At 38.9% G+C, this 24673-nt stretch overlaps 1 protein-coding gene across 3 annotated transcripts in view; it reads left to right on the forward strand.

Moving 5' to 3' along the window:
* ARID2 (AT-rich interaction domain 2) overlaps nucleotides 1–24673 on the forward strand; it is a 102386-nt gene that overhangs the window by 50466 nt on the left and 27247 nt on the right. For all 3 annotated transcript variants that reach the window (XM_082239415.1, XM_082239417.1, XM_082239416.1), the window contains 9 exons: nucleotides 13048–13181; nucleotides 13302–13520; nucleotides 16522–16589; nucleotides 20514–20580; nucleotides 20664–20914; nucleotides 21966–22062; nucleotides 22147–22356; nucleotides 23696–23848; nucleotides 24293–24365. In XM_082239415.1, the coding sequence (XP_082095541.1) occupies nucleotides 13048–13181; nucleotides 13302–13520; nucleotides 16522–16589; nucleotides 20514–20580; nucleotides 20664–20914; nucleotides 21966–22062; nucleotides 22147–22356; nucleotides 23696–23848; nucleotides 24293–24365 (1272 nt within the window). The remainder of the gene's footprint in view (nucleotides 1–13047; nucleotides 13182–13301; nucleotides 13521–16521; nucleotides 16590–20513; nucleotides 20581–20663; nucleotides 20915–21965; nucleotides 22063–22146; nucleotides 22357–23695; nucleotides 23849–24292; nucleotides 24366–24673) is intronic.

Raw genomic sequence — 24673 nt, forward strand, 5'->3', positions numbered from 1 at the left:
TGTTTAGCCTGGAGAAGAGGAGGTTAAGGGGTGATATGATAGCCATGTTCAAATATATAAAAGGATGTCACATAGAGGAGGGAGAAAGGTTGTTTTCTATTGCTCCAGAGAAGCGGACACGGAGCAATGGATCCAAACTACAAGAAAGAAGATTCCACCTAAACATTAGGAAGAACTTCCTGACAGTAAGAGCTGTTCGACAGTGGAATTTGCTGCCAAGGAGTGTGGTGGAGTCTCCTCCTTTGGAGGTCTTTAAGCAGAGGCTTGACAACCATATGTCAGGAGTGCTCTGATGGTGTTTCCTGCTTGGCAGGGGGTTGGACTCGATGACCCTTGTGGTCTCTTCCAACTCTATGATTCTATGATTCTATTCTATGATTCTATGATTCTATGAAACTGTTCTTAACCTGAGGTACCACTTTAGCTAATGGTGCCTCCTGCTGCCGCTGTGCCGCTGCTGCACGATTTCTGTTCTCATCCTGAAGCAAAGTTCTTAACCCGAGGTAATATTTCTGGGTTAGCGGAGTCTGTAACCTGAAGTGTATGTAACCCGAGGTACCACTGTATATGATTGCACTGTTTGTCTTCTATTTGTACAGAGATAAATAGGCAAACAGAATGTGTGGGTGAAGGAGTGCAAAATTACAGTTTTCTAATGAACTTTTTTTGGTTCCTTTGTAATATGACTGTTCCCCTTCACCGGGGGTGCAGCATTGCTGGAGGACATCCACGACCTCCTGGTGACCTGGGAGTGGGCAGAAGGATGCTGCCCACGTCATTAGGGCTCCCAGCTGTGTCATACCCCCCCGGCTGGCCAATCGGGTTAGCTGGAGGCGTGGCCGCTTGCCGTTTAAACCGGGGCATGGCTGGGGTGCAGCCTCCATTTGCCTTCTCGTCAGATCTCCTAGCCCACCCACCCTCTCTTTTATGCATTGCTTGACTTTGGCCTTAGTATGGACTAATGTCAGCCACCTGGTTGTGGGGGCCAGGTAGGAATTTTCCCACTTGGCAAATTGGCACCAGCCATTTGGCTTTCGCCTACCTCTCAGCATTCGTCACAACTTTGTAAGGTTAGGCATTGGGTAAGTCTTGTTTATGGGAGGGGAGGTTGTTGCCTCCGCCTGCCCCTCCTCGTTAAGGGTATCCGGTTAGTTAAAGGGATCTGGCGGTGTGGTTCCTGTCCAAAGCCTAGGCGTGGGCTAGGGCCATGCCATGACCCCATCGGGGACCCTGGGGGTGCTCTTAATTGATGTATATTGTAGGGCTTCCCCTATTGGTGGTTGACCCTTTTGAGACTTCCTGCAGACTGGCTTCACCCAAATGCCTAAGCCAAACTGCTCACATCTGTAACCAGTAAAGTTGTGGCCTAATCTATCCCATTAACCCAACATATTCGTGTCTGTATGTTTATTTCTGAGGGGAACTGTGGGGCCCGGGGTCTCGCCACGCAAATGCTATCCCTGGGAACTGCTATGACAGGAGGCCTCAAGGTTAAGCAAAAATAGTTCATTTTTTCCCCTCCATCTGCCTCAAGGGACAAGATTACAAACCCTTTACTTTGACTTAGGGCTGAAGAGAACTTGGGAAGCCTCAGACAAGAGGCAGAGAATGTTTTGGGCAAAAGAAAGGATCAAAGGACACAAATGCTGAGGAGGCACCATGAACATGGGAAGTTCAAGCAGGACCTGCTTGAGGGCCTAAGAAGAGAAATGGAAGCTGGGGCAAGGGAAATATGGGAGGTACAGAAAGTTATCAAATGCATATTTTGTATCTTGACACATTAGGTAGGACTGATAAGATAGCAGACAGAGGCAAGATTCCCAAGAGAAAGAAGAGTGGGGGAAGGAGGTGGCTTAAGAGACAGCACACTAGAAGAAATAGGTGCCAGGTGAAAAAAGAGGGAAAGGCAGCAGGAGTTGGCATTTTCTTGCCCTTCAGCTATATGAAAAATTTAAAGCAGAGATTAGAAAAATGTTCCTTAAAACCCGTGGTCTCAGTTTGTCATCTGTTGTCAGCAAATGTGAAAATAAGCTCTAGTGAATTCAGTGAAACATATGTGTGTAAAAACATTCTGAGTGTTAGTGTATTTGGGCACACTTATTAAGTACTTGTGAAAAGCTTCATACAATACTTTCTTTAAAATAACAAAAGGCCAGGATAATACTGTACTGAAAGAATTTGTGGTGGCTTACATAGCTTGCTGATGTGCTCGTATAATGTATGTGCTTATTAACTCTTGTCCCAAGGCATTTGTCATGTTTATGTAAATGAAATGGCTGCATGTATGAAGAGTTATGACATTATATGCTGTAGTCAGTTGATGTCCTAGTCCTCACTGCTGGATGAAGAACTCAAACTCGCAGCCTTGTTTCTGCACAATGTTGTAGTTAGCACATGTACATGTTAGTACCTGTACATGTTAGTACATCAAAGCATTAGCAAAACAGTTTTTCTCTTATACTTATAACCTTTTATTCTATGGAAAAGTTATGGTGTGGGTCAAATGTAAATAATACTTAATTTCTTATAATGGTTTTATTAAGGTTACTGTGCTTATATTATAGACTTGCTCGTTGATAAGCTTTAAGAAATACGGGCATGTTGGCTTGAATCCCAAGGCATCTAGTGTATGTTGAAATGTGTTTTTACTTAAATGTGTTTTCTGCTGACTCCTCCATCTGCAGACCCTATTCCATATCAGAAACCATTTCCATAAGTCTCCCAACCATGCCGATAGGCCATAGGATCAGGAAAATCCCATTCTGCAAATGGAACACCTTTCACAGTTCTTAGATCTAAGGTCATTGTAACGTACAACTAAGAGTGCTCTTTACTGGACCTTCTTTCTCGGCGCTCTTAGTAATGGAAGAGCTCCATTATTTTAAATTAGACCAAAAGATGGAACTCTTGTACATAAACAAACTGTATTGTGCTTTTGAAAATTTATTGACAATTGTGTCAAATTGCTGGTAAACACAGCTTAAATTTTGTGAGCATAGAAATGTTCTTGATTGCCCCTGAAAACCCTCTCTCCCTTTGTGGATTGTTAAAATGGCCTGGAGAGTTGTTAATCCCTTTATTATGTCACACGTGCGGCATATATTTTCAAATGTGTATATTTAGCAGGCACTATATATCACAGTTACCCCGGTTCAAGGAGTGTGTGAAGGGGATGACCCTCAACTCTTACATCTTATTAAGTTCAATGTGCTTGTCTTAACCAAGCCAAGGTTTGGTGATGGTTAATATGTTTTATATTGTATTATGTAAGCAGACTTAGGAGAGCTGGACTCTGAAACAAGGGTGGCTAACCCATTCTGGCCAGGTCTAATGGGAGTTGTAGTACAATAACATCTGGAGGACCACAAATTAGCCAGTCCTGCCGTAAAATGTGTCCTAAAATAAGTAAATCCTTCACTCTTAGGAACAGCTATCCTGCAGATGTCTAGAACTGATGGGGGGAGAGGAATAGATCCCATGTAATAGTAGAACTTTCCTTCTGATGATTTCAGTGCCAGCCTCTGCCTTCAGAATTTTGTGGGAAACAGCATATCTTGGTCTGTGCATGTATCACAATCTTACTTCAGGGCTATTCTGGAGGTAACCTAAAAATATTATTTATAAGTGAGTAAATCAATGAGGCACTCATTTCCACTAACTAATTATGTTGTGAGTCCTAAATCCAGTCAGGATTAGAATTTGGCTCACTAGCCATTAGATTGTTCTTGAAATTCCAAATTCAAGTCAAGATTTGTAACCAGAAAGTACCGTATTTTTCGCTCTATAACACGCACCTGACCATAACACGCACATCATTTTTAGAGGAGGAAAACAAGGGAAAAAACATTCTGAATGAAACAGTGGATGTATCATTTTTGTGCTTCATGCTGTGGCCACAGACATGTGATCTGATGGTGAATTTGGGCTGACCCAATGCAAAGATCCTGAGGATCCATGTGGATCCATGCTTTGTAACCACGTTTTTGCACCATTGCAGCCCCAGACAACAGTGGGTGCGTGATTTGGGGGGGGCAGGCTGTAGCCATGGACATGCTATGTTCTCTGGTGGTGAATTTGGGGGTGACCCAATGCAAAGATCCTGAGGATCCATGTGGATCCATGCTTTTTAACCACATTTTTGCACCATTGCAGCCCCAGGCAACAGTGGGTGCATGATTTTGGGGGGGGGCAGGCTGTAGCCATGGACATGTTATGTGCTCTGATGGTGAATTTTGGGGGGGGGGTGACCCAATGCAAAGATCCATGTGGATCCATGCTATGTAACCACGTTTTTGCACCATTGCAGCCCCAGGCAACAGTGGGTGCATGATTTTGGGGGGGCAGGCTGTAGCCATGGACATGCTATGTGCTCTGATGGTGAATTTGGGGTGACCCAGTGCAAAAATCCTGAGGATCCATGTGGATCCATGCTTTTTAACCACATTTTAAGTGGGGAGGGAAGGGAAAACACAGAAGGGCTAAGAATGCAGGAATGGGGTATAACGGGAGGGAGGAAAGGAAGGCAAAAGTTTCCCCCACGCACCCACCCAAGCCAGCCAGCGCTCTCTCTCTCTCTCTCTCTCTCTCTCTCTCTCTCTCTCTCTCCCACCTGCATGTTTTCAGTAGCACCGGAGCACAGAGAGGAAGGAGCCGACACTCTGCTTTCCTCTCTGCTTGCCTGGAGGGGAGGGGCTTTCCCTGCTCTTTGTTCCGTTTGAGCAAACACAGCAACGAAACAGAGAGGGTGGGCAGTAAGACCCTGAGGCAGAATGCAGGAAAGCACCCACTTCCTCTTTTCAGGTTTGTTTCCCTTCTCCCTGAAGCGCGGTTTGATTTTTGCCCGATTTTTCGGCTCCAGGGACCACACATTCGCTGCATAACACGCACAGACATTTCCCCTTCCTTTTTAGGAGAAAAAATCTGCGTGTTATAGAGCGAAAAATACGGTAGCTGGTTATGAGACCTAGTTCACATACTCCTTGTTTGAGCCCCACATTTGGTGAACAATTTCTGCATTGCAGGGGACTGAACTAGGAACCTTGTGGTTCCTTCCACTCCTGTGATTTATGATCTTAGTGTAACATTATTGTTGCTTTTGTATGATAGGCCTTCATTGATGCTTTCTGATAACTGTTACTATGGATTTAGAACTAAAAGGGAAACTTTTTAAAGTCTTTAAAAAATCTAACTTAAATATTTAAAATATTGTATTTGATATTTAAAAAATTGTATTTAAAATATTATACTGGATACTTTGAACATATATCCGTGTTTAGCTTCATTCCATAACTTCAGGGCAAAAGTGTCTTAATAATAAAGCAATAAAGGTTTTTTATTACATAGTCAAGGCTGGCCCTACTATCAAGCAGAAGGATGTGGCTGTTTCAGAAGACAACTCCTAGGGAAAATGGACAGAACTGTGTGCCACATGGGTTGCCCAGCACCCCTTAAGGTAGCCTGCTGACCTTGGCTATAACAGAGAATGCTGCCCTATCTCTTAGGCTGAACAAAAATTCAGCTTGCAGTGTCCTGGAGGCAAGCATTATCATGTCCTTGGCCTTAGGCAGCAAAAATGTTGAGCTAGCCCTGTTTATAGACTTCTGGTAGCCATTGTTTTGGAATTTGGATTTGGCAAGGAAGCCTTGCCCACTCTGGACTAGTCTCTGCGTGCTCCGCCAATCCAAGAATCTCATTCTCCTCCCAAAACCTTCAGAAACTGGCACTTCCTGCAGTAGCATCACATAATATGTGTTGCTTTGCATTTGTGGTCCTGTATAAACTATTTGTAGCAAAAGCACCAGAGTCTTGTGGCACTAACACATTTATCATGACATAAGCTTCCACACTTTTCTTTTGTTTTTGCTGTGAGAGATTAACACAGCTACCCTTCTGGAAATGACTGTGTTTAAGTTTGATATATAGAAACATAAGCAAGAAACCTGCCTTTCCTGAAAGGAATCGTAAGTCATGTTGACAAAGCCATTGTCTGAATAAAGTTCAGTTGATAGCAGGGAAGAAACAATGTTAATGTTTTCCTTTATAATATTTTTATTGGAGAAGTAAAAAATTTGTTAAATAAGACTGTTTTAGTTTGTTTTTTCCCTGCCTTCAAAAGATGTCACTTTATTTAAAAAACTTGTATCCTGCTTTGTAGCCATTAAAAGACAGCTATCAGTGGGATTGTTAATTCCCCCAGAAGTAGACAGCTAACTCACCAGCTCCATAGCTCAGTGTTTGGGTTTCTGAGAAGAGGGGTGTTATCCCTACACATGCTGTACTTTTAAGAAACTTGTTTCAGTAGGCAGGAGGTAATCATAGATGGAGTTTAGAGCTCATGAGTGGCTGCAGCAGTTATGATGAAAGATTGGCCTCTCTTTTGCTACATCTGGCTAATTCATTTGAGTGAACAAAGAAAGTCAGAAACATGACTTTCATTTACAACTGTAATTGAAAGAAATATATTTCTATTCTTGACAGATCTGTCTTGGGAATAATACTTGTTGAAAAATCACCTTGCATGTATTTTGTATTTTACACGTTTTCCTCTTTTGCTTGAGGGCTGTTGTTTTTTCTCTTACTCTCTAGCAAAGTAGGTAATGTAGCAATTTTGTAATTTTTCCAGTAGAGAGCAGCCTTTGACTTATTCTCACTTTGTTAAAGACTGAATGAATTCCGGTGTTTTTTATATGATATGAACAATAAACAGAACTAAGTCACTTGGTTTTTAAAATGGTATGTATGAAGGTTGTAGTTTGATTGCTTTGCGTTATGCTATTTATACACCAGCAAAAATCTGGGAAAGTGATACTTGTTTCATTTTTCAGTCATTTGTTTTGTTCTGCCATGTGGTACCAGAACAAAAGAACAGCACAACACGGAGATCATTTCTTTATTCAATATTGCATTATCGTAAACTCTTAATTTAGACAGTTTAAAAATTGATTGCTACTTAACATTTAAAGTCCTCTCCCACCCCCGTGCTCTGCCATTGTCATGATGAAAGAATCTGTTAAACTTGGACTCAGCTGCCCCCATATGCTTCATGCCAGTTCAGTGGTCTATGAAGAAACAAGAGATTGTCTTTCGTTCTCTCTCTCCCTCTCTCTTTGCTGTCGCTGCTTCAAATAACCTTCACTGTAAATCAAACAAGTAATAACTTACACGTCACTCTATACATCATAACCTGCTATACAATTCAGAAAATAGCACTATTGTCTAAATTAACTTATTATAGAAGATATATTAATGTACAAGAGAGAAATAAGTTTGCAATTTATTTGCAATCATTTGGAATAGTAAGCATCAGGATAACGTTCAGCCACATAACTCCTTTTCTTTATTGTAAGGAGAGAGAGAGAGTGTGTGTGTGTGTGTGTGTGTGTGCGCGCGTGCGCGTGCGTGCGTGCTTAGACTCCACACCCCACCTCAAATCTCTCCCAAGTCATTAAGACGCTACTGCTCTTTGCTTTTATTAAAGGCCTGGGACTCTGGTCAGAAACGTAATTTTGTCAGAGGACCGCTGTGATAAGGAGGGGGAAAGTCCCATAGTTTGCTACCAAGTTTCATTGTCACAGATGCTGCTGCCCTGTATCATTCTCTTCTGTCTGGGGTTGACAATAGGGAGACCACATGACACACTACCCAAGGGCTGCCAATTGTTGATGCCTTAGCACCATAGTGTTACCAATTTCTTTTCAATTGCTCAGTGTAAGATAACCAGTTTTCTATCAAATCTGACCTGAATTCATATTAGATACAGTAGTTTCCCTTATGGAACTTGACCATTTGAATTTAAGTTAAAATAGGTTGGATCATCAGCCACCTTTTGATTCATCAATAGTCATGAGTATCTCATGGAAAACAGAGTTGGATAGTAGAGATAGCTGCTTGGTTTAGAATAGCTGCTTCTACTCTCCCCATATGCTAAATGCAACACTTTTTCTTTCTATTGAAATGGTTCTAGTTCGAGCCAAAACATTTCTCCATCTCAGCATTCCCCCAAGTAGTATAGCGGTGTATTTCTTTTGGCTGCTTCCCATTGAAGCCATACTTTAAAACATTAAATTAAGTAGCTGCAGTATTATTTTGATTTGTTATGCTTGCATTGGACAGCTAACAGTACTGCTAGTGTACATTCATTCTAAAAACCCTCTTTGTACATGTTTTCAGCCTTTATTGCACTAGTGATATCAAGAATGGAAATTCTCTGTTCTCTGGGCACAGATGTTTTAGCTACTCTGAGAATTAACAGATGAGATTTATAGGAAAGCTTTGTCCTATAGCTTGCATGCCATTAATAGCATCAGTGTTAAAATGAGTTTTCTACAAGACCAAGATTGTAGTACTCTGGGTTGTGATATTCCATGGTTTTTAAACTATAAAGTCCTTCCTTGGGTTCTAAATCATAGAGTGCTTTATTGTAGCCCATGCTATCCTAGCTCATGCCCCAGACACAATGGCAGAGGCTCTTGCTTGAGAGAAAGAGAAGAACTTTTATTTAAGCAGGGTTCAGCAGCAGGCAAAAGCTGATTTAGTCCCAGAACTAATTCTGGGGGCAAAGCCAGAATTCTAATCCCAGACCATACGAGAGCAGCAAAGTTGTCCCAGGTTCTCATGCCCACCCTGCAGGCTTATAGCCAAGGCAGGGCACACCCGTTACCTATGAAAATTGAGCTTGCAGGCATGTACTCTGCTAGGGCAGGTATGTCTGTTCACTCTGAAGGTAACCAAACTGTTTCTGGCAGAGTCCCATGAAAGGAAAAATTTTCAGCCTCATTCTGCAAATAATTTCTATCTAAAGTCTTTTTGAATTTTATCATACTTTAGCCTCCTAAAAGGTTTTTTAAAAAAACAACCCCCACCCTGCCCTCTTCCTAAAGAATTTTATATTCTTAGTTGCAGCAAAACTAAAGCCATCTCTGTGGCTTCAGGACCCTCAAGCTTTTTTACAGTGCACAGTTTTTATTTAATTATGTTATTATTTTAAGTTTAATAAATTTTGGTCCATAGCAGTTGGGACCACTGTATTCAATTGTGCTTTACAGAGAACAAAAGGACAGGTGACTGCCCTCAATTTAAACAATACATTGCATTTTTAAAAGCCTAGAAAACGATTAGAATATGGAGCTAACCGCCCCCCCCCCCACAGAGAGACTTAGACCCTGTCCCATGTAAGATTGCACTCTAAACTGTGCTTGATTTTAATTATGGGCAAGCCAATTTTAATTAATGGAGCTATGAGTTAAAAACACACCTGTTTATTTTTAGAGGATGATTTGTTTTTCTATATTGTAATACAGAATGAAATTGAAGAAGGTATTCTTCCAACAGAAAAGTGGAAAGCTGTAATTTAACCTTTAAAAAAGAATTGTTTACTTTTTCAGTATTCGAAAGGGAGTTTGAAGTTTTAAAATTATGAATATGTGCGTATAAAAGATATAAATATGATAGATAGATAGAGGTACTCTCATTTTCCTACTCACATTGAAATACTACCCTTCATTGATGCCAAACTTCTTCCTAATTTCCTCTTCTGTGTGCATCCCCATACACCCTCATAATCTGCTTGGGGAACCGTCTGGAACAGATTTTGGGAGCCCACAAAAAGAAAGGAAAAGGAAATCCTGTTGTGTTAGTGGAATGCTGCTTGCACAGTGGTGGATACTACCCTAATGTTTTGAACCTGTCGATAACCTTAAACATAGAAAAATGTGAATACAGTCAATTAATGGAGTAGAAAAACAAATGAGAAATCTGCTCAAACATAACTTTGCAAAGCAAAATTCAGAAATGTTGTAGCTTGTGGTAGAGTGTGGACTGTAGGGAAATCAATCACTGATGCTAACGCAGAGACAGCTAAAATACAGTTTCCTTAATGCCACAACATAAATGGGTAACTACTTCCACTGTAATCTAGTTTGGTTTTAGAAGCAGGATGTGTGCAGGAGCTTTTCATCGGAGGATTAGACACATATCACTTACATATTTTTTTTAAAAAGGGGGAATATAATAGATTTGTGTGGTATATTTTATTTTACTGTAAAGGATGCCTCTATGTTTTATATAGCAAACACTGAACATATAGTCAAATCTCTAAAGCAGGGGTCGCCAACCTGGCGGGTGCCATGGCACTGGTAAAGGCTTCTATTGGTGCCCTTGTGCAGGTGCCCCAGACTCTGAGTTTCTTTTTAAAAAAAGATCCCAAAAGATGTATAAGATGTATTTGTTACTTTTTAAATTTACTTTAAAACTTCAATTTGCATTCTATTAGTGATGTGAGTTAGATTTAAAGTATAGTTGTTTTTAGTTTGTGTAATACTACTTTATTTCTGTTTTTTAAATTGATTTAAGGCTTTAGTTAACTTCTGCAGACTGCCTTGGGAGAGCTTTGTCATGAAAACCAGTATATAAGTAGTTTAAGTAAATAAAATGGTTTGCCTTTTGATGATAAAAATGCTTGCACAAAACTCGCCCTCTGCTTTGGCTAAGACAAAATTCAGAGTGGAAGGGGCAGAATTAGGAGGGCAAGGGCTTAATCCACCAGGAATGCTTGCCACATGAATGCAAAATGATTGTAAGTTTGCATTGGAGCTCAGCTGCTATTTCACCGAAGTTTGTGTAGGCAATGTTCCTGTTATATTGTGCCCCGAGCCAATAAATTAATAATAATAATAAATCATCAAGAATTACATTCTCTGTGCTGCACAACTGTAACATGCTCCATGTCTTTTGTGTGTTGTGAAACCATAACTGTTGCAAAAAGTAGCTGTAAGACTTTTCACTAGACTGCCTTGGAGATATCTCATGATGCCAGTTGTGAAAATGTGCACCATAGATTTCCCCTGTAATTTGTGAACTGCCTCAAACCAGTACTGACACCAGCCTAATGTTCTCCAGATGTTTTGGGCTACAACTTCCAGCAGTCGTAGCCAGTGCAGCCTTTGGGGAAGGCTGGCTTAGCCAGCGCATCAGCAGGTTTCAGAAGTCTTGACTAAACAATCTGGGCCCAGGATGACATTTCCTCACATTATCTGGCATCTTCAGAAGGTCCTTGGTTCATGGAAGCAAAATGAGAGCAGTTAGATCTTAGATCTTCTCTGTGTGGCTTCCCCTACCCCCACCCCTTTTTTTAGTTTCTAGAGAAGTGCACCTGCCAGCTCCTTTACGAGATTTGGCAAATTAGCCAAGACTTCCCTTTTTAGAAAGGCTTTTGAGTTTGAATTGTTGTTTCTGCTATAGAAAGGCCTTTGTATAGTTTTTTGTTTTGTTTTTTTTAATATCCTTGCTCTCCATTTTGTGCTTAGTATGTTTGAATTCTTGTTTTAAGTGGTTCAGTTGCTGCTCCCTTTTTTTCTTTTGTATGCTGCTGCAGGTGTATTCTCACTCCATTGAGGTTTGTTGGATAGAACTATAAAATAGAAAAAATACAATACATATATTCACTGTCTGGAAACAGGATAAGGGGATGCTAATGTTTCCACATATTAGTAATTGTATATGTGACTCAGGAACATATTACTACTCTCTTCGCTTAAACAGAGTAAGGTTGAGTTGAGTGGGATTCTGAAGTGGCTGGCTAGACCAGAAATGGTTATTAAAAGAGCACACTTTTTAGCAAGGAAAGTGTTTGGTCTTCCTCGATGGGAGACTTCTTTGGAAGTCCCCATAGACCACTCTGAGCGTGAGTGGGAGACAAGTTGAATTAATCTGTAAAATAAATGTTTTTTGTTCATATTTGCCACAACTATGAAATCACCACTTTGAAAACATTTTTGTAAAAGTTTATATTTGTACAAGTGGAAAATAATACTCTTAAAATGTACTCTGCATGTTGCTGTTCTTAAAGCAAGAATGTGGTAACTTTATGGTGGGAATAGTTCTCTAGAAGCTCATTTTACAAGTGTTAAGAGTCTGTGCTTCATCTCGCTGGGCATAATTAAAAGGCCCTAGCCTTAGAAAGTCCTTGGGCCCCAAGAGACTAATTTTCCTTGAGAGAGGCCGAGTCCACCTTTTTGATCCTAAGAGCCCGATCCTATTCATATTTACTTGGAAGTAATTCTCACTGAGTTTAGTTGGGTGGGGTGTCACTGTCTACATAGGGTTGCTGACTAAAAGTCTTCCACAAACTCTGAAATCCCTTTGTTGGGCAAAGTCTTTCTCTGAACCACTGGGGGTGTAAATATAGTGATCCAATTCAGACATCTCATCCCAATCCTCTAAAGGAGAGGTGGGCAACCTCAGACTCACAGGTCAGTCTTTGCCCATGAAGCCATTTCCCCCAAACCACACTCACATGTCAATCAGTTGACATCTCAGGTTGACATCAGCAGTGGTGGGGTTCAATCCAGCTGGGTGCTGCTTTGCCTACGCATTCTCTGCAGTGAAGAATGGAGCTTTGACTTATTGCTAATTCTTCAAACAATGATTTTGATGGTCATCTGAACTAATCCTTGCTTTTATGCTGACTGGGTGTGCTTGGCAATGTTTTGAAATGTCTTACATTAAGTAGGACACTGATCTTGGTCACCCTTCTAGATGTTGGTATGAAGTAATACCAAACATTAAAGCAATGGGGGTAGTGATCAACAATGAAGATTTTGTTCAAGTCTGTGTCTAATTCCGTTGACCCTGATGCCAGTACCTGAAATTAGGCTTGTGGGTACCAGCAAGCTGCAAAAAATATACTCAGTTTTTCAGTTGTAGGTGTATCTAGTAGAACTGCTGTAATGTACATTTAGTGTTTGTGGGGGTGGGTTGGTTTATTTTCAAAAGTTTAATTGTCAGTTTGAAGGTCTGCAATGCAGTTAAAATATAATGCTATAGAATAACCTATATAAAATACATTTATGGATGTTTTGGAATATGATTGTGCCCTTCAAATCAGAACTTAATAGTCTGGATCTAGGGTGTGTTCTATTTATTTAAGAATTCCTCAATTTATTAAGTTTCACTGAGATGCTAAATTAAAGCAATTTACAGTTTTTTAGCATTGTATGATTGTACAGTATGAAGTTCTACGTAGTGAAAAATCCTTGCTCTTCATTTCAGTTATCTAGAAAAGTACGAGAAAGTACATCACTTTGGAGAGGATGATGATGAGGTACAACCAGGCAATCCAAAGCCTCAACTTCCTATAGGTGCAATTCCATCTTCCTATAATTACCAGCAGCACAGCGTGTCAGGTAAATTTTGACAAATTAGTCAATGGTAGCGCCATTTGTCCTTGATTTCTGTTGGACAAATGGCACAAAAAACATACAGGTACATTGTTGCTAATGATGTATTTTTGCCTTTATAAATAGATTTTCTTCGACAAAGTTATGGGCTATCTATGGACTTTAATTCGCCAAATGACTATAGTAAATTGGTGCTTTCTCTGTTATCTGGACTCCCAAATGAAGTGGACTTTGCTATTAATGTGTGCACTCTTCTATCAAATGAAAGCAAACACGTTATGCAGCTTGACAAGGACCCCAAAATCATCACTTTGCTGCTTGCTAACGCTGGGGTATTTGATGACAGTAAGTTTCTACTTTGAATAATCCTTTGATGAGCAAGTGTACTACTATGTAGCAGAGTTGTTTCCTTGTTCCTCTTTTCCTTCTGCATGCTCTGTCTTTTCCCATCTTCTATCCTACCTGTTTCATAATCCTACAAAAGAAGAGTCCTGTTGAATCAGACTGATGATTCAGCATCCTGCTTTCAGCACTGGCCAACCAGATGTTTCTGGGATGCCTACAAAAGTCCGTGAAGGCAGCAGTCTTCAACACCACTGTGTCTCTTCCCAGCCACTGACATTCAGAGGAATCCCAGTCATGCATCTGTACATTCCATTTAGCTACCATGACTAAGTGTTGATAGATCGGTGCACATCCTTGATTGTCTATAACACTGTTATTCTAGAGGATATTTCCTTTTCAGTCCCTTTCCTAATGATTCCCAACATAGAATTTTCTTTCTTTCCTCAGACTTAAACAAATAGTTACTACATTTCTGAGAAAAGGTGCACAAGACAGGGCTATTAATAGCAGCCTAATACGTATAAACAATATTCCAATAATTTCATCTAGGAACCAACCCCTGAACTGAGGGGATATTTTGGATTGGTACTTGACCCTAAAGTTCTCGCAAGTCACTGGTGAGACGATACATTAAAGTTAAAATGACGCTGATTCTATTACCTCCAGTAAGCTGACCCACTTTTTGTCCATTAGATCTGTATCCTGCAGTGTTCTTCTGCCGAGATACTTCCGGTCTCATTGCTTCTATAGCACACTTGTGCAAGTTTTTGTAACTTTCTTTTCTTTCTTTAATATTTCACAATAGTTTGAATTTCAAACAAGTTTCAGTATTTCAAGCATCTCTTGTGTTTCCTTGAAATGGTTAATCATGTCTTGCTTTGTTAGTCTAGAGTAGAACAAGGATTGTGGCCAAATATGTGTTTATTAAGACTGGAATAAACAAAGTAATGGGGTTTTGGGGAGAGCGGGGGTTATTTGTTTCTTGCAGCCAGAGATTTAGGTGAGAATAATTGCTGAAGAGATGTGCTTTTGAACCACTGGTAAAAGGACATGTATGCAGCCTCTGGCCACATTTGGATATCATACTAAACCATAGGTTAATGTAGGATGCATGAGCTGCAGCAAGCCTTGGGCTGTTGCCCTTCTCCCTGCTTCTGATTTGGCTACAAAGAGCAATTAGGAAACTTCCACTTCCAGGTTAGATTTGCTGCTGCTTGTTGTCTCCAAACTACAGAAACTTTGATTATGGATCATGCTTCATGAATTATGAAGCTGGCTTGTTTAGTTTAAACAAACCATAGTTAGCATTAACTGCTGCACCCAAAGGAGAAGAGACTGCATTGCTGAAGAAGAGGAAAAAAGAGTGGAGTCTTACTAAACTATGGTTGAGTGTGACATCTGAATACAGCCATTATATTTATTGAAACTGACAGAATTTGATGTTGAACTCCTGCCATAAAGGCCAATTTGGATTAAATCAGAGAGTCTGCAGCTGGCCAGCTTCCAGCTGAAGACAGAACTAAACTTCCTGTGTAAAATTTTACTCTGGTACCTAGAGAAATGTGTGTTTCAACATAGCTGTATAACACTATTATCACTCCAAAAAGAGAGCATAGGAGATGCATTTTGGGGGGGTCACATCTGCCTTAAAAAAATATTCCCTATTGCAGGCATATTCCAGAGAGTAAATTTTAGGATTTGAATTCTATGCAGCTTCTTGTTATCAAACTTTGATCAGCATTGCATATAAGTCAGTTGTCCAGATCCTAAAAATCAAGTATTTAGACTTGAAGAGTGCAGTCTAAAGGCTCAGGTATGCAGAGATTTCCCATTCTCTGTAATAAAGGAGACTACTCCATTCACACATGTTAGTTTCTTGTGCACATAGAACATTCCTTTGTTCAGAGAATAGGATGAGCCTTGGAACTAACCACATCAATTCCTGTGATTATCTTAAACAGTTCAATGAACCTTTTAGGGTTTAGTCCAGGGGTAGTCAACTTTTTTATACCTACTACCCACTAATGCATCTTTCTTTATGGTAAAATTCTTGGCCACCCACCAGTGCTCGATGGAAGGAGGATTCAGCTTGTGCCATAGAACCCCTTACCGCCCACCTAGAATCCTGAAACGCCCACTGGTGGGTGGCAGGGACCAGGTTGACAACCCCTGGTTTAGCCAATACTGTTTTTAAACTTAGAAAGGAACCAGGATGCCTTCTTTACATACACTGTAGGATCTGAATGTGGACAGATTTCTGGGTGTCTGCATTTCCACTTGGTTTTTTTAAAGCAGGTTTCTAGGCAGGCTGGAAACTGTAGACAGAGAACACCAACATGCAGGGAATTGTGTGCACCTAAGAAATATGTGGCTTGAAGTTATCCCCTTCTTGCCATGCTAGTTTCTTTCAAGAAAATTCTACTTTGTGCAAGAGCTCAAATATGAGATTCAGATCAAAGCAAGCAAAATGAACAGCTTTATGCAACTAAGCAAGTTTCTTTGAATGTTATTTGCATAATGTTTTTAAGCACAACATTAGAATTTTCATAACGCAGAGTTTACTTCTTCAGCATAGATTTTTTCACTCATTTTTTCTTCTTCCTGGCTTGTTTAGCCTGTGGCATAATTATAGCAGGTAGTTCCTTTATTATTCAGGATTGATAAAAGAACACACACACCCCATTCTACTTAACAGCAGTCCAATTTATGCAGCTTTAGAATAGTTGATATAATGGGCTATTGCCCTTCAAAAGAAATCACTCTTCTCCATGTTGTAAATACCCTACTCCAAGCAGAAGACATAACTCAAAACAATTTTTAAAAAATATTTATGCTACTTCTAATAAACTGTAATATTGGTACTAGAAAAGTATATTGCAACTGAATAAGATTGGCTGGCCACAATACCGCAAAATTACACTGTTTTCAAATTATCTATAGTATTGTCACAGCTGTTTATGGACAATTTTTAATTGTAACTTTAATGCTTTTTAACTCATAGCTTTAGGTTCATTTTCTACTGTGTTTGGTGAAGAATGGAAGGAGAAAACGGATAGAGATTTTGTTAAGGTAATTGTTTAAAATATAGTTTTAAAAACAGCATGTCAAAAAAAAAATGTGTGATAGAGCCTTACAGTTCAACAGTGCAGCTTAAACATTGCGCTTAAATAGTAGTGGCAAAGCTAGACTAAAGAGAAGAAGGGAATTTTATTTAGAGTGGATCAGATAAAGAGCTCTCAGGTATTTCAAATAAGTGGGTAGGTGCAGGGATAGATTGAAAGCTTCCTTCTCCCCAGTAGGTGCTGCTGGAGGTAATAATACAGCAACTGTGTTATTGTAGATTAGTATTGAGAAACAGCATTTAGAATGTGTGAAAGTCTCCTTAGTCAGCTCCAAAGTTATATGTACAACTTCAGCTGAGTTTCACGCAACCAAGTTTGCACATCCATGTCAGTTATTTTGTGGAGCGTGGATAGTGTTTATGATAGGCTGTGTGTACTGTTCCTTGAGAAGACATTGCATTGTTGCATGTTGCACACCACCACTCAGCCTTGTATGCCATATTTTGACCTATGTGTGTGATAAACAATTCAGGTGGTTACTGGGCCATGAGCACTATATACTAGGCCCCAAAATATAGCATTTCATGCACACAGTTAATGTATTACAGATGCTTTATTTAAGAGCCCCAAAACATTTGTTTGCCCACTAGAGGGCACGGTCAGCTGTATTAATCCACTAACAAGAAAACTTAAGGTAAAGCATCTTTTTGTGTTAATATGTAAGAATTATTAATTACTTCATCATTTTTTGCAACAAGCAAATAATGACAGTACAGGTGGATTGTATTATATATGTTGATGTGTTGATGAAAACAATGCAGAATTTGACACATTTGAAACCAAATTTGAGGCACTTGAGGTCATAAAAGTGAAATACATTTTAAAATACAGTGGTACCTCGGGTTAAATACTTAATTCGTTCTGGAGGTCCGTTCTTAACCTGAAACTGTTCTTAACCTGAAGCACCACTTTACCTAATGAGGCCTCCTGCTGCTGCTGTGCTGCCGGAGCACGATTTCTGTTCTCATCCTGAAGCAAAGTTCTTAACCCAAGGTACTATTTCTGGGTTAGCGGAGTCTGTAACCTGAAGCGTATGTAACCCGAGGTACTACTGTATGTAATTTAATTTTATTGACAGAAGTGTGTGAAACTAAAAAGGACCTGTATCTATGAATTAAATGTGACTTTTCTGCCCAGATTTAACATTTCTTAGGCACTACTGAAAAACTTTCCATATATCACATTTTTCAGGCAGTTAGCTATTACTATTTTAAATATAAATCTATTTCACAGAGAAAAAAGTATAAAGTGAGAAAATAAGATTAATAATAATAGGAGAAATGTGGAGAATGTCAATTTGCCTTCATAGCAAAAATGGTAGCATTCAGTAATTAAAAATGGTTTCTCACTGAGGGTTTTATCTTTATCTCATTGAAATATTGGTTTTCTAATAAAAACTTCTATTTGAGAAAAGTGTCCAAAGTTTTATTCAATTACGTCTAGCAGTTGTAGCACAGCACCACTTAAAATTGAGGCCATGTCCCTTCACTGCAAACAGTTGTTAATGGCAAAGGATGCATGCAATCCCATATTGCCTCCCAGCCCATACTTTCCACTCAGTTAAAAACAATACAAGCTTGGAGGAAGTGGAATGGGCCAGAATTTGGTAGCTGTACAATGGTACCTTGGTTCTCAAACTTAAACCGTCCCAGAAGTCTGTTCCAAAACCAAAGTATTCCAAAACCAAGGTGCACTTTCCCATGGAAAGCAATACAAAACGGATTAATCTGTTCCAGTCTTTTAAAAACAACCCCAAAAACAGAAATTTAACACAAATTTTGCTGTCTAACGAGAACATTGATCCATTAAGTTAAAGCAGTAATCAATGTACTGTACTATAAAATAAATAAGAAAGTATTGTAGATGATAAAAATTAAAATTATTTCCCCCCTTACCTGCACTGATGATAGTCATTGTTTGGATGGGGGGGGGGGCTTTTATCCATTTCCACAGTCACACAGTCAATCAACCAATCAGTAGCTGAACTGGGTTTCACACAGTCACAAAAACAAATTCACCAAAAACACAAAATAAATAGCAAAAACAAAAGCGCCAAACTTAATCCGTTCCGGAAGTCTGTTTGACTTCCGAAATGTTCGAAAACCAAGGCGAAGCTTCTGATTGGTGCAGATGCCCTGGAAACAATAGCCAACAGCCACATCGGACATTCGGCTTCTGAAAAACGTTCAAAAACCTAAACACTTACTTCGGGTTTTTCAGCATTTGAGAACCAAGGCGTTTGAGAACCAAGGTACCACCGCAATAGCCTGGTGCACTGAATGACTATGCATTCATATTGCTGGGTTGGGGAACGCTCTGTTTGCATCTTTTGGGGGATCCTTCTACATATGGGTGATGTGCTTCTAGGGGGGAAGAATTGTGTCCCATGCCATTTGGTCGTTACACCAAAAAGGCCACAAATAGTTATTGCTAGGGGTGCATATAGAAACCTACCGAATTATATGTGTTTGACCTGTTACATCCATTGAATATTTGTGTCCCGAGGAAAGATAGTCCAGGAATGTCTCATTGTTTAGTGATAACAGTAATAGGAGCTTCAGTTATGTTGTGAGGATTTTTTTAATAGGAAGCTTGGATGTTTTCCAAAATCTATTTATAATTGTTACAGTGTATCTAGTATGATAGCACAGTTTTAAAAAGAATTACTCAGGAATGCCGTTTAGTAACACTGATTCTAAAATTAGCTATATTTTGGAAATTCTATTTTTTTCCTTTTTTAATGTTTAGTAGTATAGTGCACCCTACTTAAATGCTTCATTGTTTCATGTTTTAATGAAGGCGTGCATTAAGTGGATTTTAGACGTGTCATTTCTATTACTGTACATTCAATAATTGATAAAGAGATCATGTTTGCATAAATTGTTATATAGTGTTACATTTTATTTTCTTCTTTGATTCCCGCCCCCCAGATAGTGGAATAGTGCTCAAGGTGTTCTTTTTATGCTTGCTCTCCCAACCAAGTGTGAATTAACTGTACTTCCTCGCCATGATATTTACAGTGACACTACATACGAGTTTCATTTAGAGATAGAAGAACAAGAGACTGATAGGATTAAAAATAAGCATATAACAAAAGGTGGCAGATGGCTTAGAGTTTTGTTATTCATGCTGATGTCTTTTACTTTTAAACATGAAATTATTTTGCGTCAGTGGTTGCTTTGATTTAAAATGATACTGTAGCATTGACCATCAAGACTGGGGAGCAAATGTCCTTCTAGTTGTTATTGGGACTTCAACTTCCACCAGCCCCAGCAAGCATAGCCAATAATCAAGGGTGATTGAAGTAATATGGAATCATAGTCCAAGACTATCTATAGGTTCGCAGTTTATCCCAGATTGAAAGAAAATAAATTGAGCACATTAAATAAAAAGATGCAAACATCCAACCTAAAAAAAAAATGGAAGGTATTCGTTCGTTAAAGAAAGGCACAACTTGGATAAGTTTTGAAGTGCATAATTCTGTCACTGCACATCTGTAGCTATGCAGCTAAATGGTGAAGGCAAAATAGTACTTTTGGGTCAGGAGTGTACAATCCTGCACTGTAATTTTATCATGATTTTTGCTTGATAACTAAGTTACTGTAGAATATATATATATATATATATATATATATATATATATATATATAGTCCAGTAGCACCTTAGAAACCAACTAAGTTTGTTTTTGGTATGAGCTTTCGTGTGCACGCACACTTCTTCAAATACACATATTATAATCAGATACACATACTGATATTGTAATCAGTCTCATCATTCCCCCCGCATCACAATGGGTTTTTCAGACTGCTACCTTGTTAAAGGAAACTTTGCAATAAAAAAATAAATCAATGTTTGTTTGTTTTTGTTCAGTTTTGGAGGGATATTGTTGAAGATAATGAAGTACGTGACCTCATTTCAGACAGAAACAAATCTCAAGGTGAGTTACGTCAAATGAGCATTGGGTTATATCTGGGGTATCTAGAGCAGAAACTGTTCAAGTGAATGTGTTGTCTTTTATAGATGCTACACCAGAAGACTGGATATGGGAGTCTTTATTTCATCCACCACGCAAGTTGGGCATTAACGATATTGAAGGACAACGGGTTCTCCAGATTGCAGTGATTTTACGAAATCTTTCCTTTGAGGAGGGAAATGTAAAGCTGTTGGCAGCTAATCGTACCTGTCTTCGTTTCTTATTACTCTCTGCTCACAGTCATTTTATTTCTCTAAGACAGTTGGGGCTTGACACATTAGGAAACATTGCCGCAGAGGTAAGAAACAAATTCAGAATATGCTCTTTATGAGTTAAATGGCTTGAATCCCAAGGTTGGATTGAGTTTAAACATTAAGGATTCTCATATAAAAGGGGACTGGAGATCTTCCAGACTCTTTCTTGTTGTTTCTTATTATCTCTTCTAATATTTTCAAGAACAGCAAGTTTCTGCGGATATTTTTAGTCCACTGAAATTGTATCCCTGTGTTCTTCATAGCATGTACTTGTAATCATGGAATGCCTCATTTGGATGTAAAGATATGGGTTGTTTGTTTTTGTTTTTGTTTCAAAGTAGTATCCCTGTTCTTTGTCTGGGATGAGATTAAATAATTAGATGCCATACCCTCACCCAAAATGTAACCCATCACTAAAATCAAAATCCACAAATTGTCAATAATACTTTTACATTTAACACTGAAGATTGGCTACTGTTCTCCTAGCTTGCGCCCAGTGCATTCTTAATACAATAAAAGTGGCTGTTTTATACTTCCTTTGTGGTATATTCAAAAGGGCCCTAATTTCTTCAAATTCTGGAAATGTCCTGTACATTTAATGCTTATTTCTCCTGGTATGTTTAAAGCTATTGGCTGGCCTTCCAATATAATCTAAACAAGTAGTGCAAACAAAGCCTTACAGAACAATCCTATACATGCTTACTCAAAAATAAATCCTTTTGTTTTCACTGGGGCATAGTGCCAGATAAGAACAGATAGAACTGTAACCTTAGGCTTCAATCCTCTGCACATTTACTTGGCAATAATTTTCATTGAACTCAGAGAGAATTTTTAGTAGAAATGAATGGATTTGGACTGTTACTTCCTATTGCTTTCAAAATTTCATACATAAGACTGAATTAAGTGGTAATAAAAACAGTGAAAGTTAATGAAGAACAGGCTTTACTTGTCCACAGTAGTGGAAATGATATAGCATCCATTTGAAAATGTTTTCAGTATTGAATTTGACATCTTTCTAATCGTTTCAGTGATTGTAAATATTATTCTCCATTATAAGTACATCACTCAGGTAAAAGTGCTTTCTTTCTTTTTCAGCTTCTATTGGACCCTGTTGATTTCAAAACAACTCATCTAATGTTTCATACTGTTACAAAATGCTTAATGGCAAGAGATAGATTCTTAAAAATGAGGGGTAAGCTGTTATGTGGTTATTACTTCTAGTCTGGATAATTGAAGATAAAGATGTTTGGTTCTAAAATATTTGTTTTTGTTTCAGGCATGGAAATCTTGGCTAATCTTTGTAAAGCTGAGGACAATGGTGTCTTAATTTGTGAATATGTAGATCAAGAATCCTACAAAGAAATCATCTGTCATCTCACTTTGCCTGATGTGTTACTTGTCATATCAGCTTTGGAAGTGCTCTATATGCTCACTGAAATGGGTGAAGTGGCTTGTACTAAGATAGCAAAAGTTGACAAAAGCATAGGTAAGTGAGCAATTTTTTAAAATTATCAATATCATTAGCTATAGGCTCCCAGACATGTTTCTTATTAAGTAAACAACAGTTAATACAGTTCAGTGGGTAGAGAGTTTGATTTGGATTGTAAAGGCATTGGTTCAAGTTCCCATTGTGCCATAAACTTATTGTGCTGTGATCTTAGCCAATTCCTATTTCGCAGACACTGTTACCCATTTGTAAAGTTGGAGTCATACAGTCCCCCCCAAACCAACACAAACAATAATTGTAAAGGACTTTTGAAAATTAAAAGTGCTACATAAAAGTAAAGCTGTTGCAGTGCAGTTTTTTGTCATTTGCACCAAAGAAATGTATATTTTTCAATGAGGAAGGTTGCACAAAACTGTACAAAATAAATTATGCCAATAAGTAAGCTGCGTAAACTTGCTTAGTTTGCATGCTTTGTTCTGATCTCAGTAGTTGAGTATTTACAGAAAGAGGGTGGATGCAAGGAGTGATACAAAGTCAAGAAAAGTTAATAGTAAACTATGGAAGGTAGCAGATTAATATGCAGGTAGCATGACTAAAAACCACCAATGAAGGATAAGTAGCCTTGGAGGACACCAAATGAATATCTTGTGATCTGGAGGTTCTTTTGATACTTTCCATTTTTGTCCATTAGAACATGGGTAGGCAAACTAAGGCCCGGGGGCTGGATCCGGCCCAATCACCTTCTAAATCCAGCCCGTGGACGGTCCGGGAATCAGCGTGTTTTTACATGATTAGAATGTGTGCTTTTATTTAAAATGCATCTCTGGGTTATTTGTGGGGCATAGGAATTCATTCATATTTCCCCCCCAAAAAAATATAGTCCAGCCCCCCACAAGGTCTGAGGGACATTGGACCGGCCCCTTGCTGAAAAAGTTTGCTGACCCCTGCATTAGAATATGGTTTCTTTTAATACCTTAGATTCTCAAGAGTCCATACTAAGTACTGGATTCTATGTCTGATGCTAAACTTTATTACCAAGTTGACCACATTCATAAGAAACATGGTCTTCCTAGAACATCTTCAAATAACTGAATCTGTTCCCCCCCACCCAAGATTATACTAAATGACAAAAGCAGATATCTGGATTCTTCAATTATGATTTCAGTATAATACCTCCTTTGAGATTTTTTTTTACAGTCAAGTAGTATATAAAATTATGAGTTAAATGCAATAATAAATACCAGGCCAAGAAAAATGCATATACCGAACTTATAAAGCTATTTTCATTTTCATCAGTTGAATAGAGAAAACGTAATAAATGGATTGTCCTTCAGTTTCTATTGTGTTAATATTAATATGATTAATATTAATGATTCAGATACATTAGTATGTCTGGTCTCAATGGACATCCAGATGTTTGGATCAGATGCACTCGGGGCAGTAAAACTTGTCGAACATCAGAGTACGAGCCATCTACTCTCCGATATCAGGCAGCAGCAAGTGGAGCAGGTTCCATCACATACTACCCCAGGTTAGTATTGCTGTTGCTAAACAAATTTTATATAAATTATATTGTATAGTGTTCACCTTTTACTGCATTGGTGGGGATCCTCCAGCCCGTGGACCTAATTAGGCTAGCCAGGCCTCCCAGTTGGGCACACCAGGCCACTTTGAACTAGCTACACCCATCTGTTAATTCATCAGGCATCAGGTATGGGCTAGATAAAGCCATGGCTGCAAAGGAACAATTGGGAGCCTTAGAGTGTTCCTTTGGGACCCTGGCTTGCATTCAGAACTGATGGCGTTGGACACCAAATAAATGCAAGTTCCACTACCTTCAGGCAGAGTTGCTCTCAGGAAAATAGGTCCAAAATGTACGTTTGAGAAATAGTAAGGGGTGGAAACTAAACAAATGAAAAGGGTGGTGAGGTGGTGGTTTAAATCCTTGACCCTGACTATTATTTCTGTTCCATAGCATCAAGAGCACCACATGTTGCTCCACCACCAGGAATAGTAGAAATTGACAGTGAAAAATTTGCATGCCAGTGGTGAGTACATAATTCAAGGATTTTAATGCTGGGAGAGAAAGCCAACCATAGGAGAATGTTTAAATTTAAAATATTTTCATTTTAAAGGTTGATGTATATTTTAGAAATAAAAATATTCTGATGTTGTTTTGAAGAAATATTAATCAGCTAATTTGAACATTGGCTGTGTAGTAGTGCACAGCCTTTACAAGAATGGCTGAATGATACAACATTCCTTTCTATTTTAAGTGTCTTGGTTTTCAGATAAGAGCATAAAGCATTTAATTATATCTTCACAGCAAGGGGCTTGATTTTTACTCTTGTATTAA

This window comes from Podarcis vaucheri, assembly GCF_965113315.1.
Source record: "Podarcis vaucheri genome assembly, chromosome: 10".
Lineage (NCBI taxonomy): Eukaryota > Metazoa > Chordata > Lepidosauria > Squamata > Lacertidae > Podarcis > Podarcis vaucheri.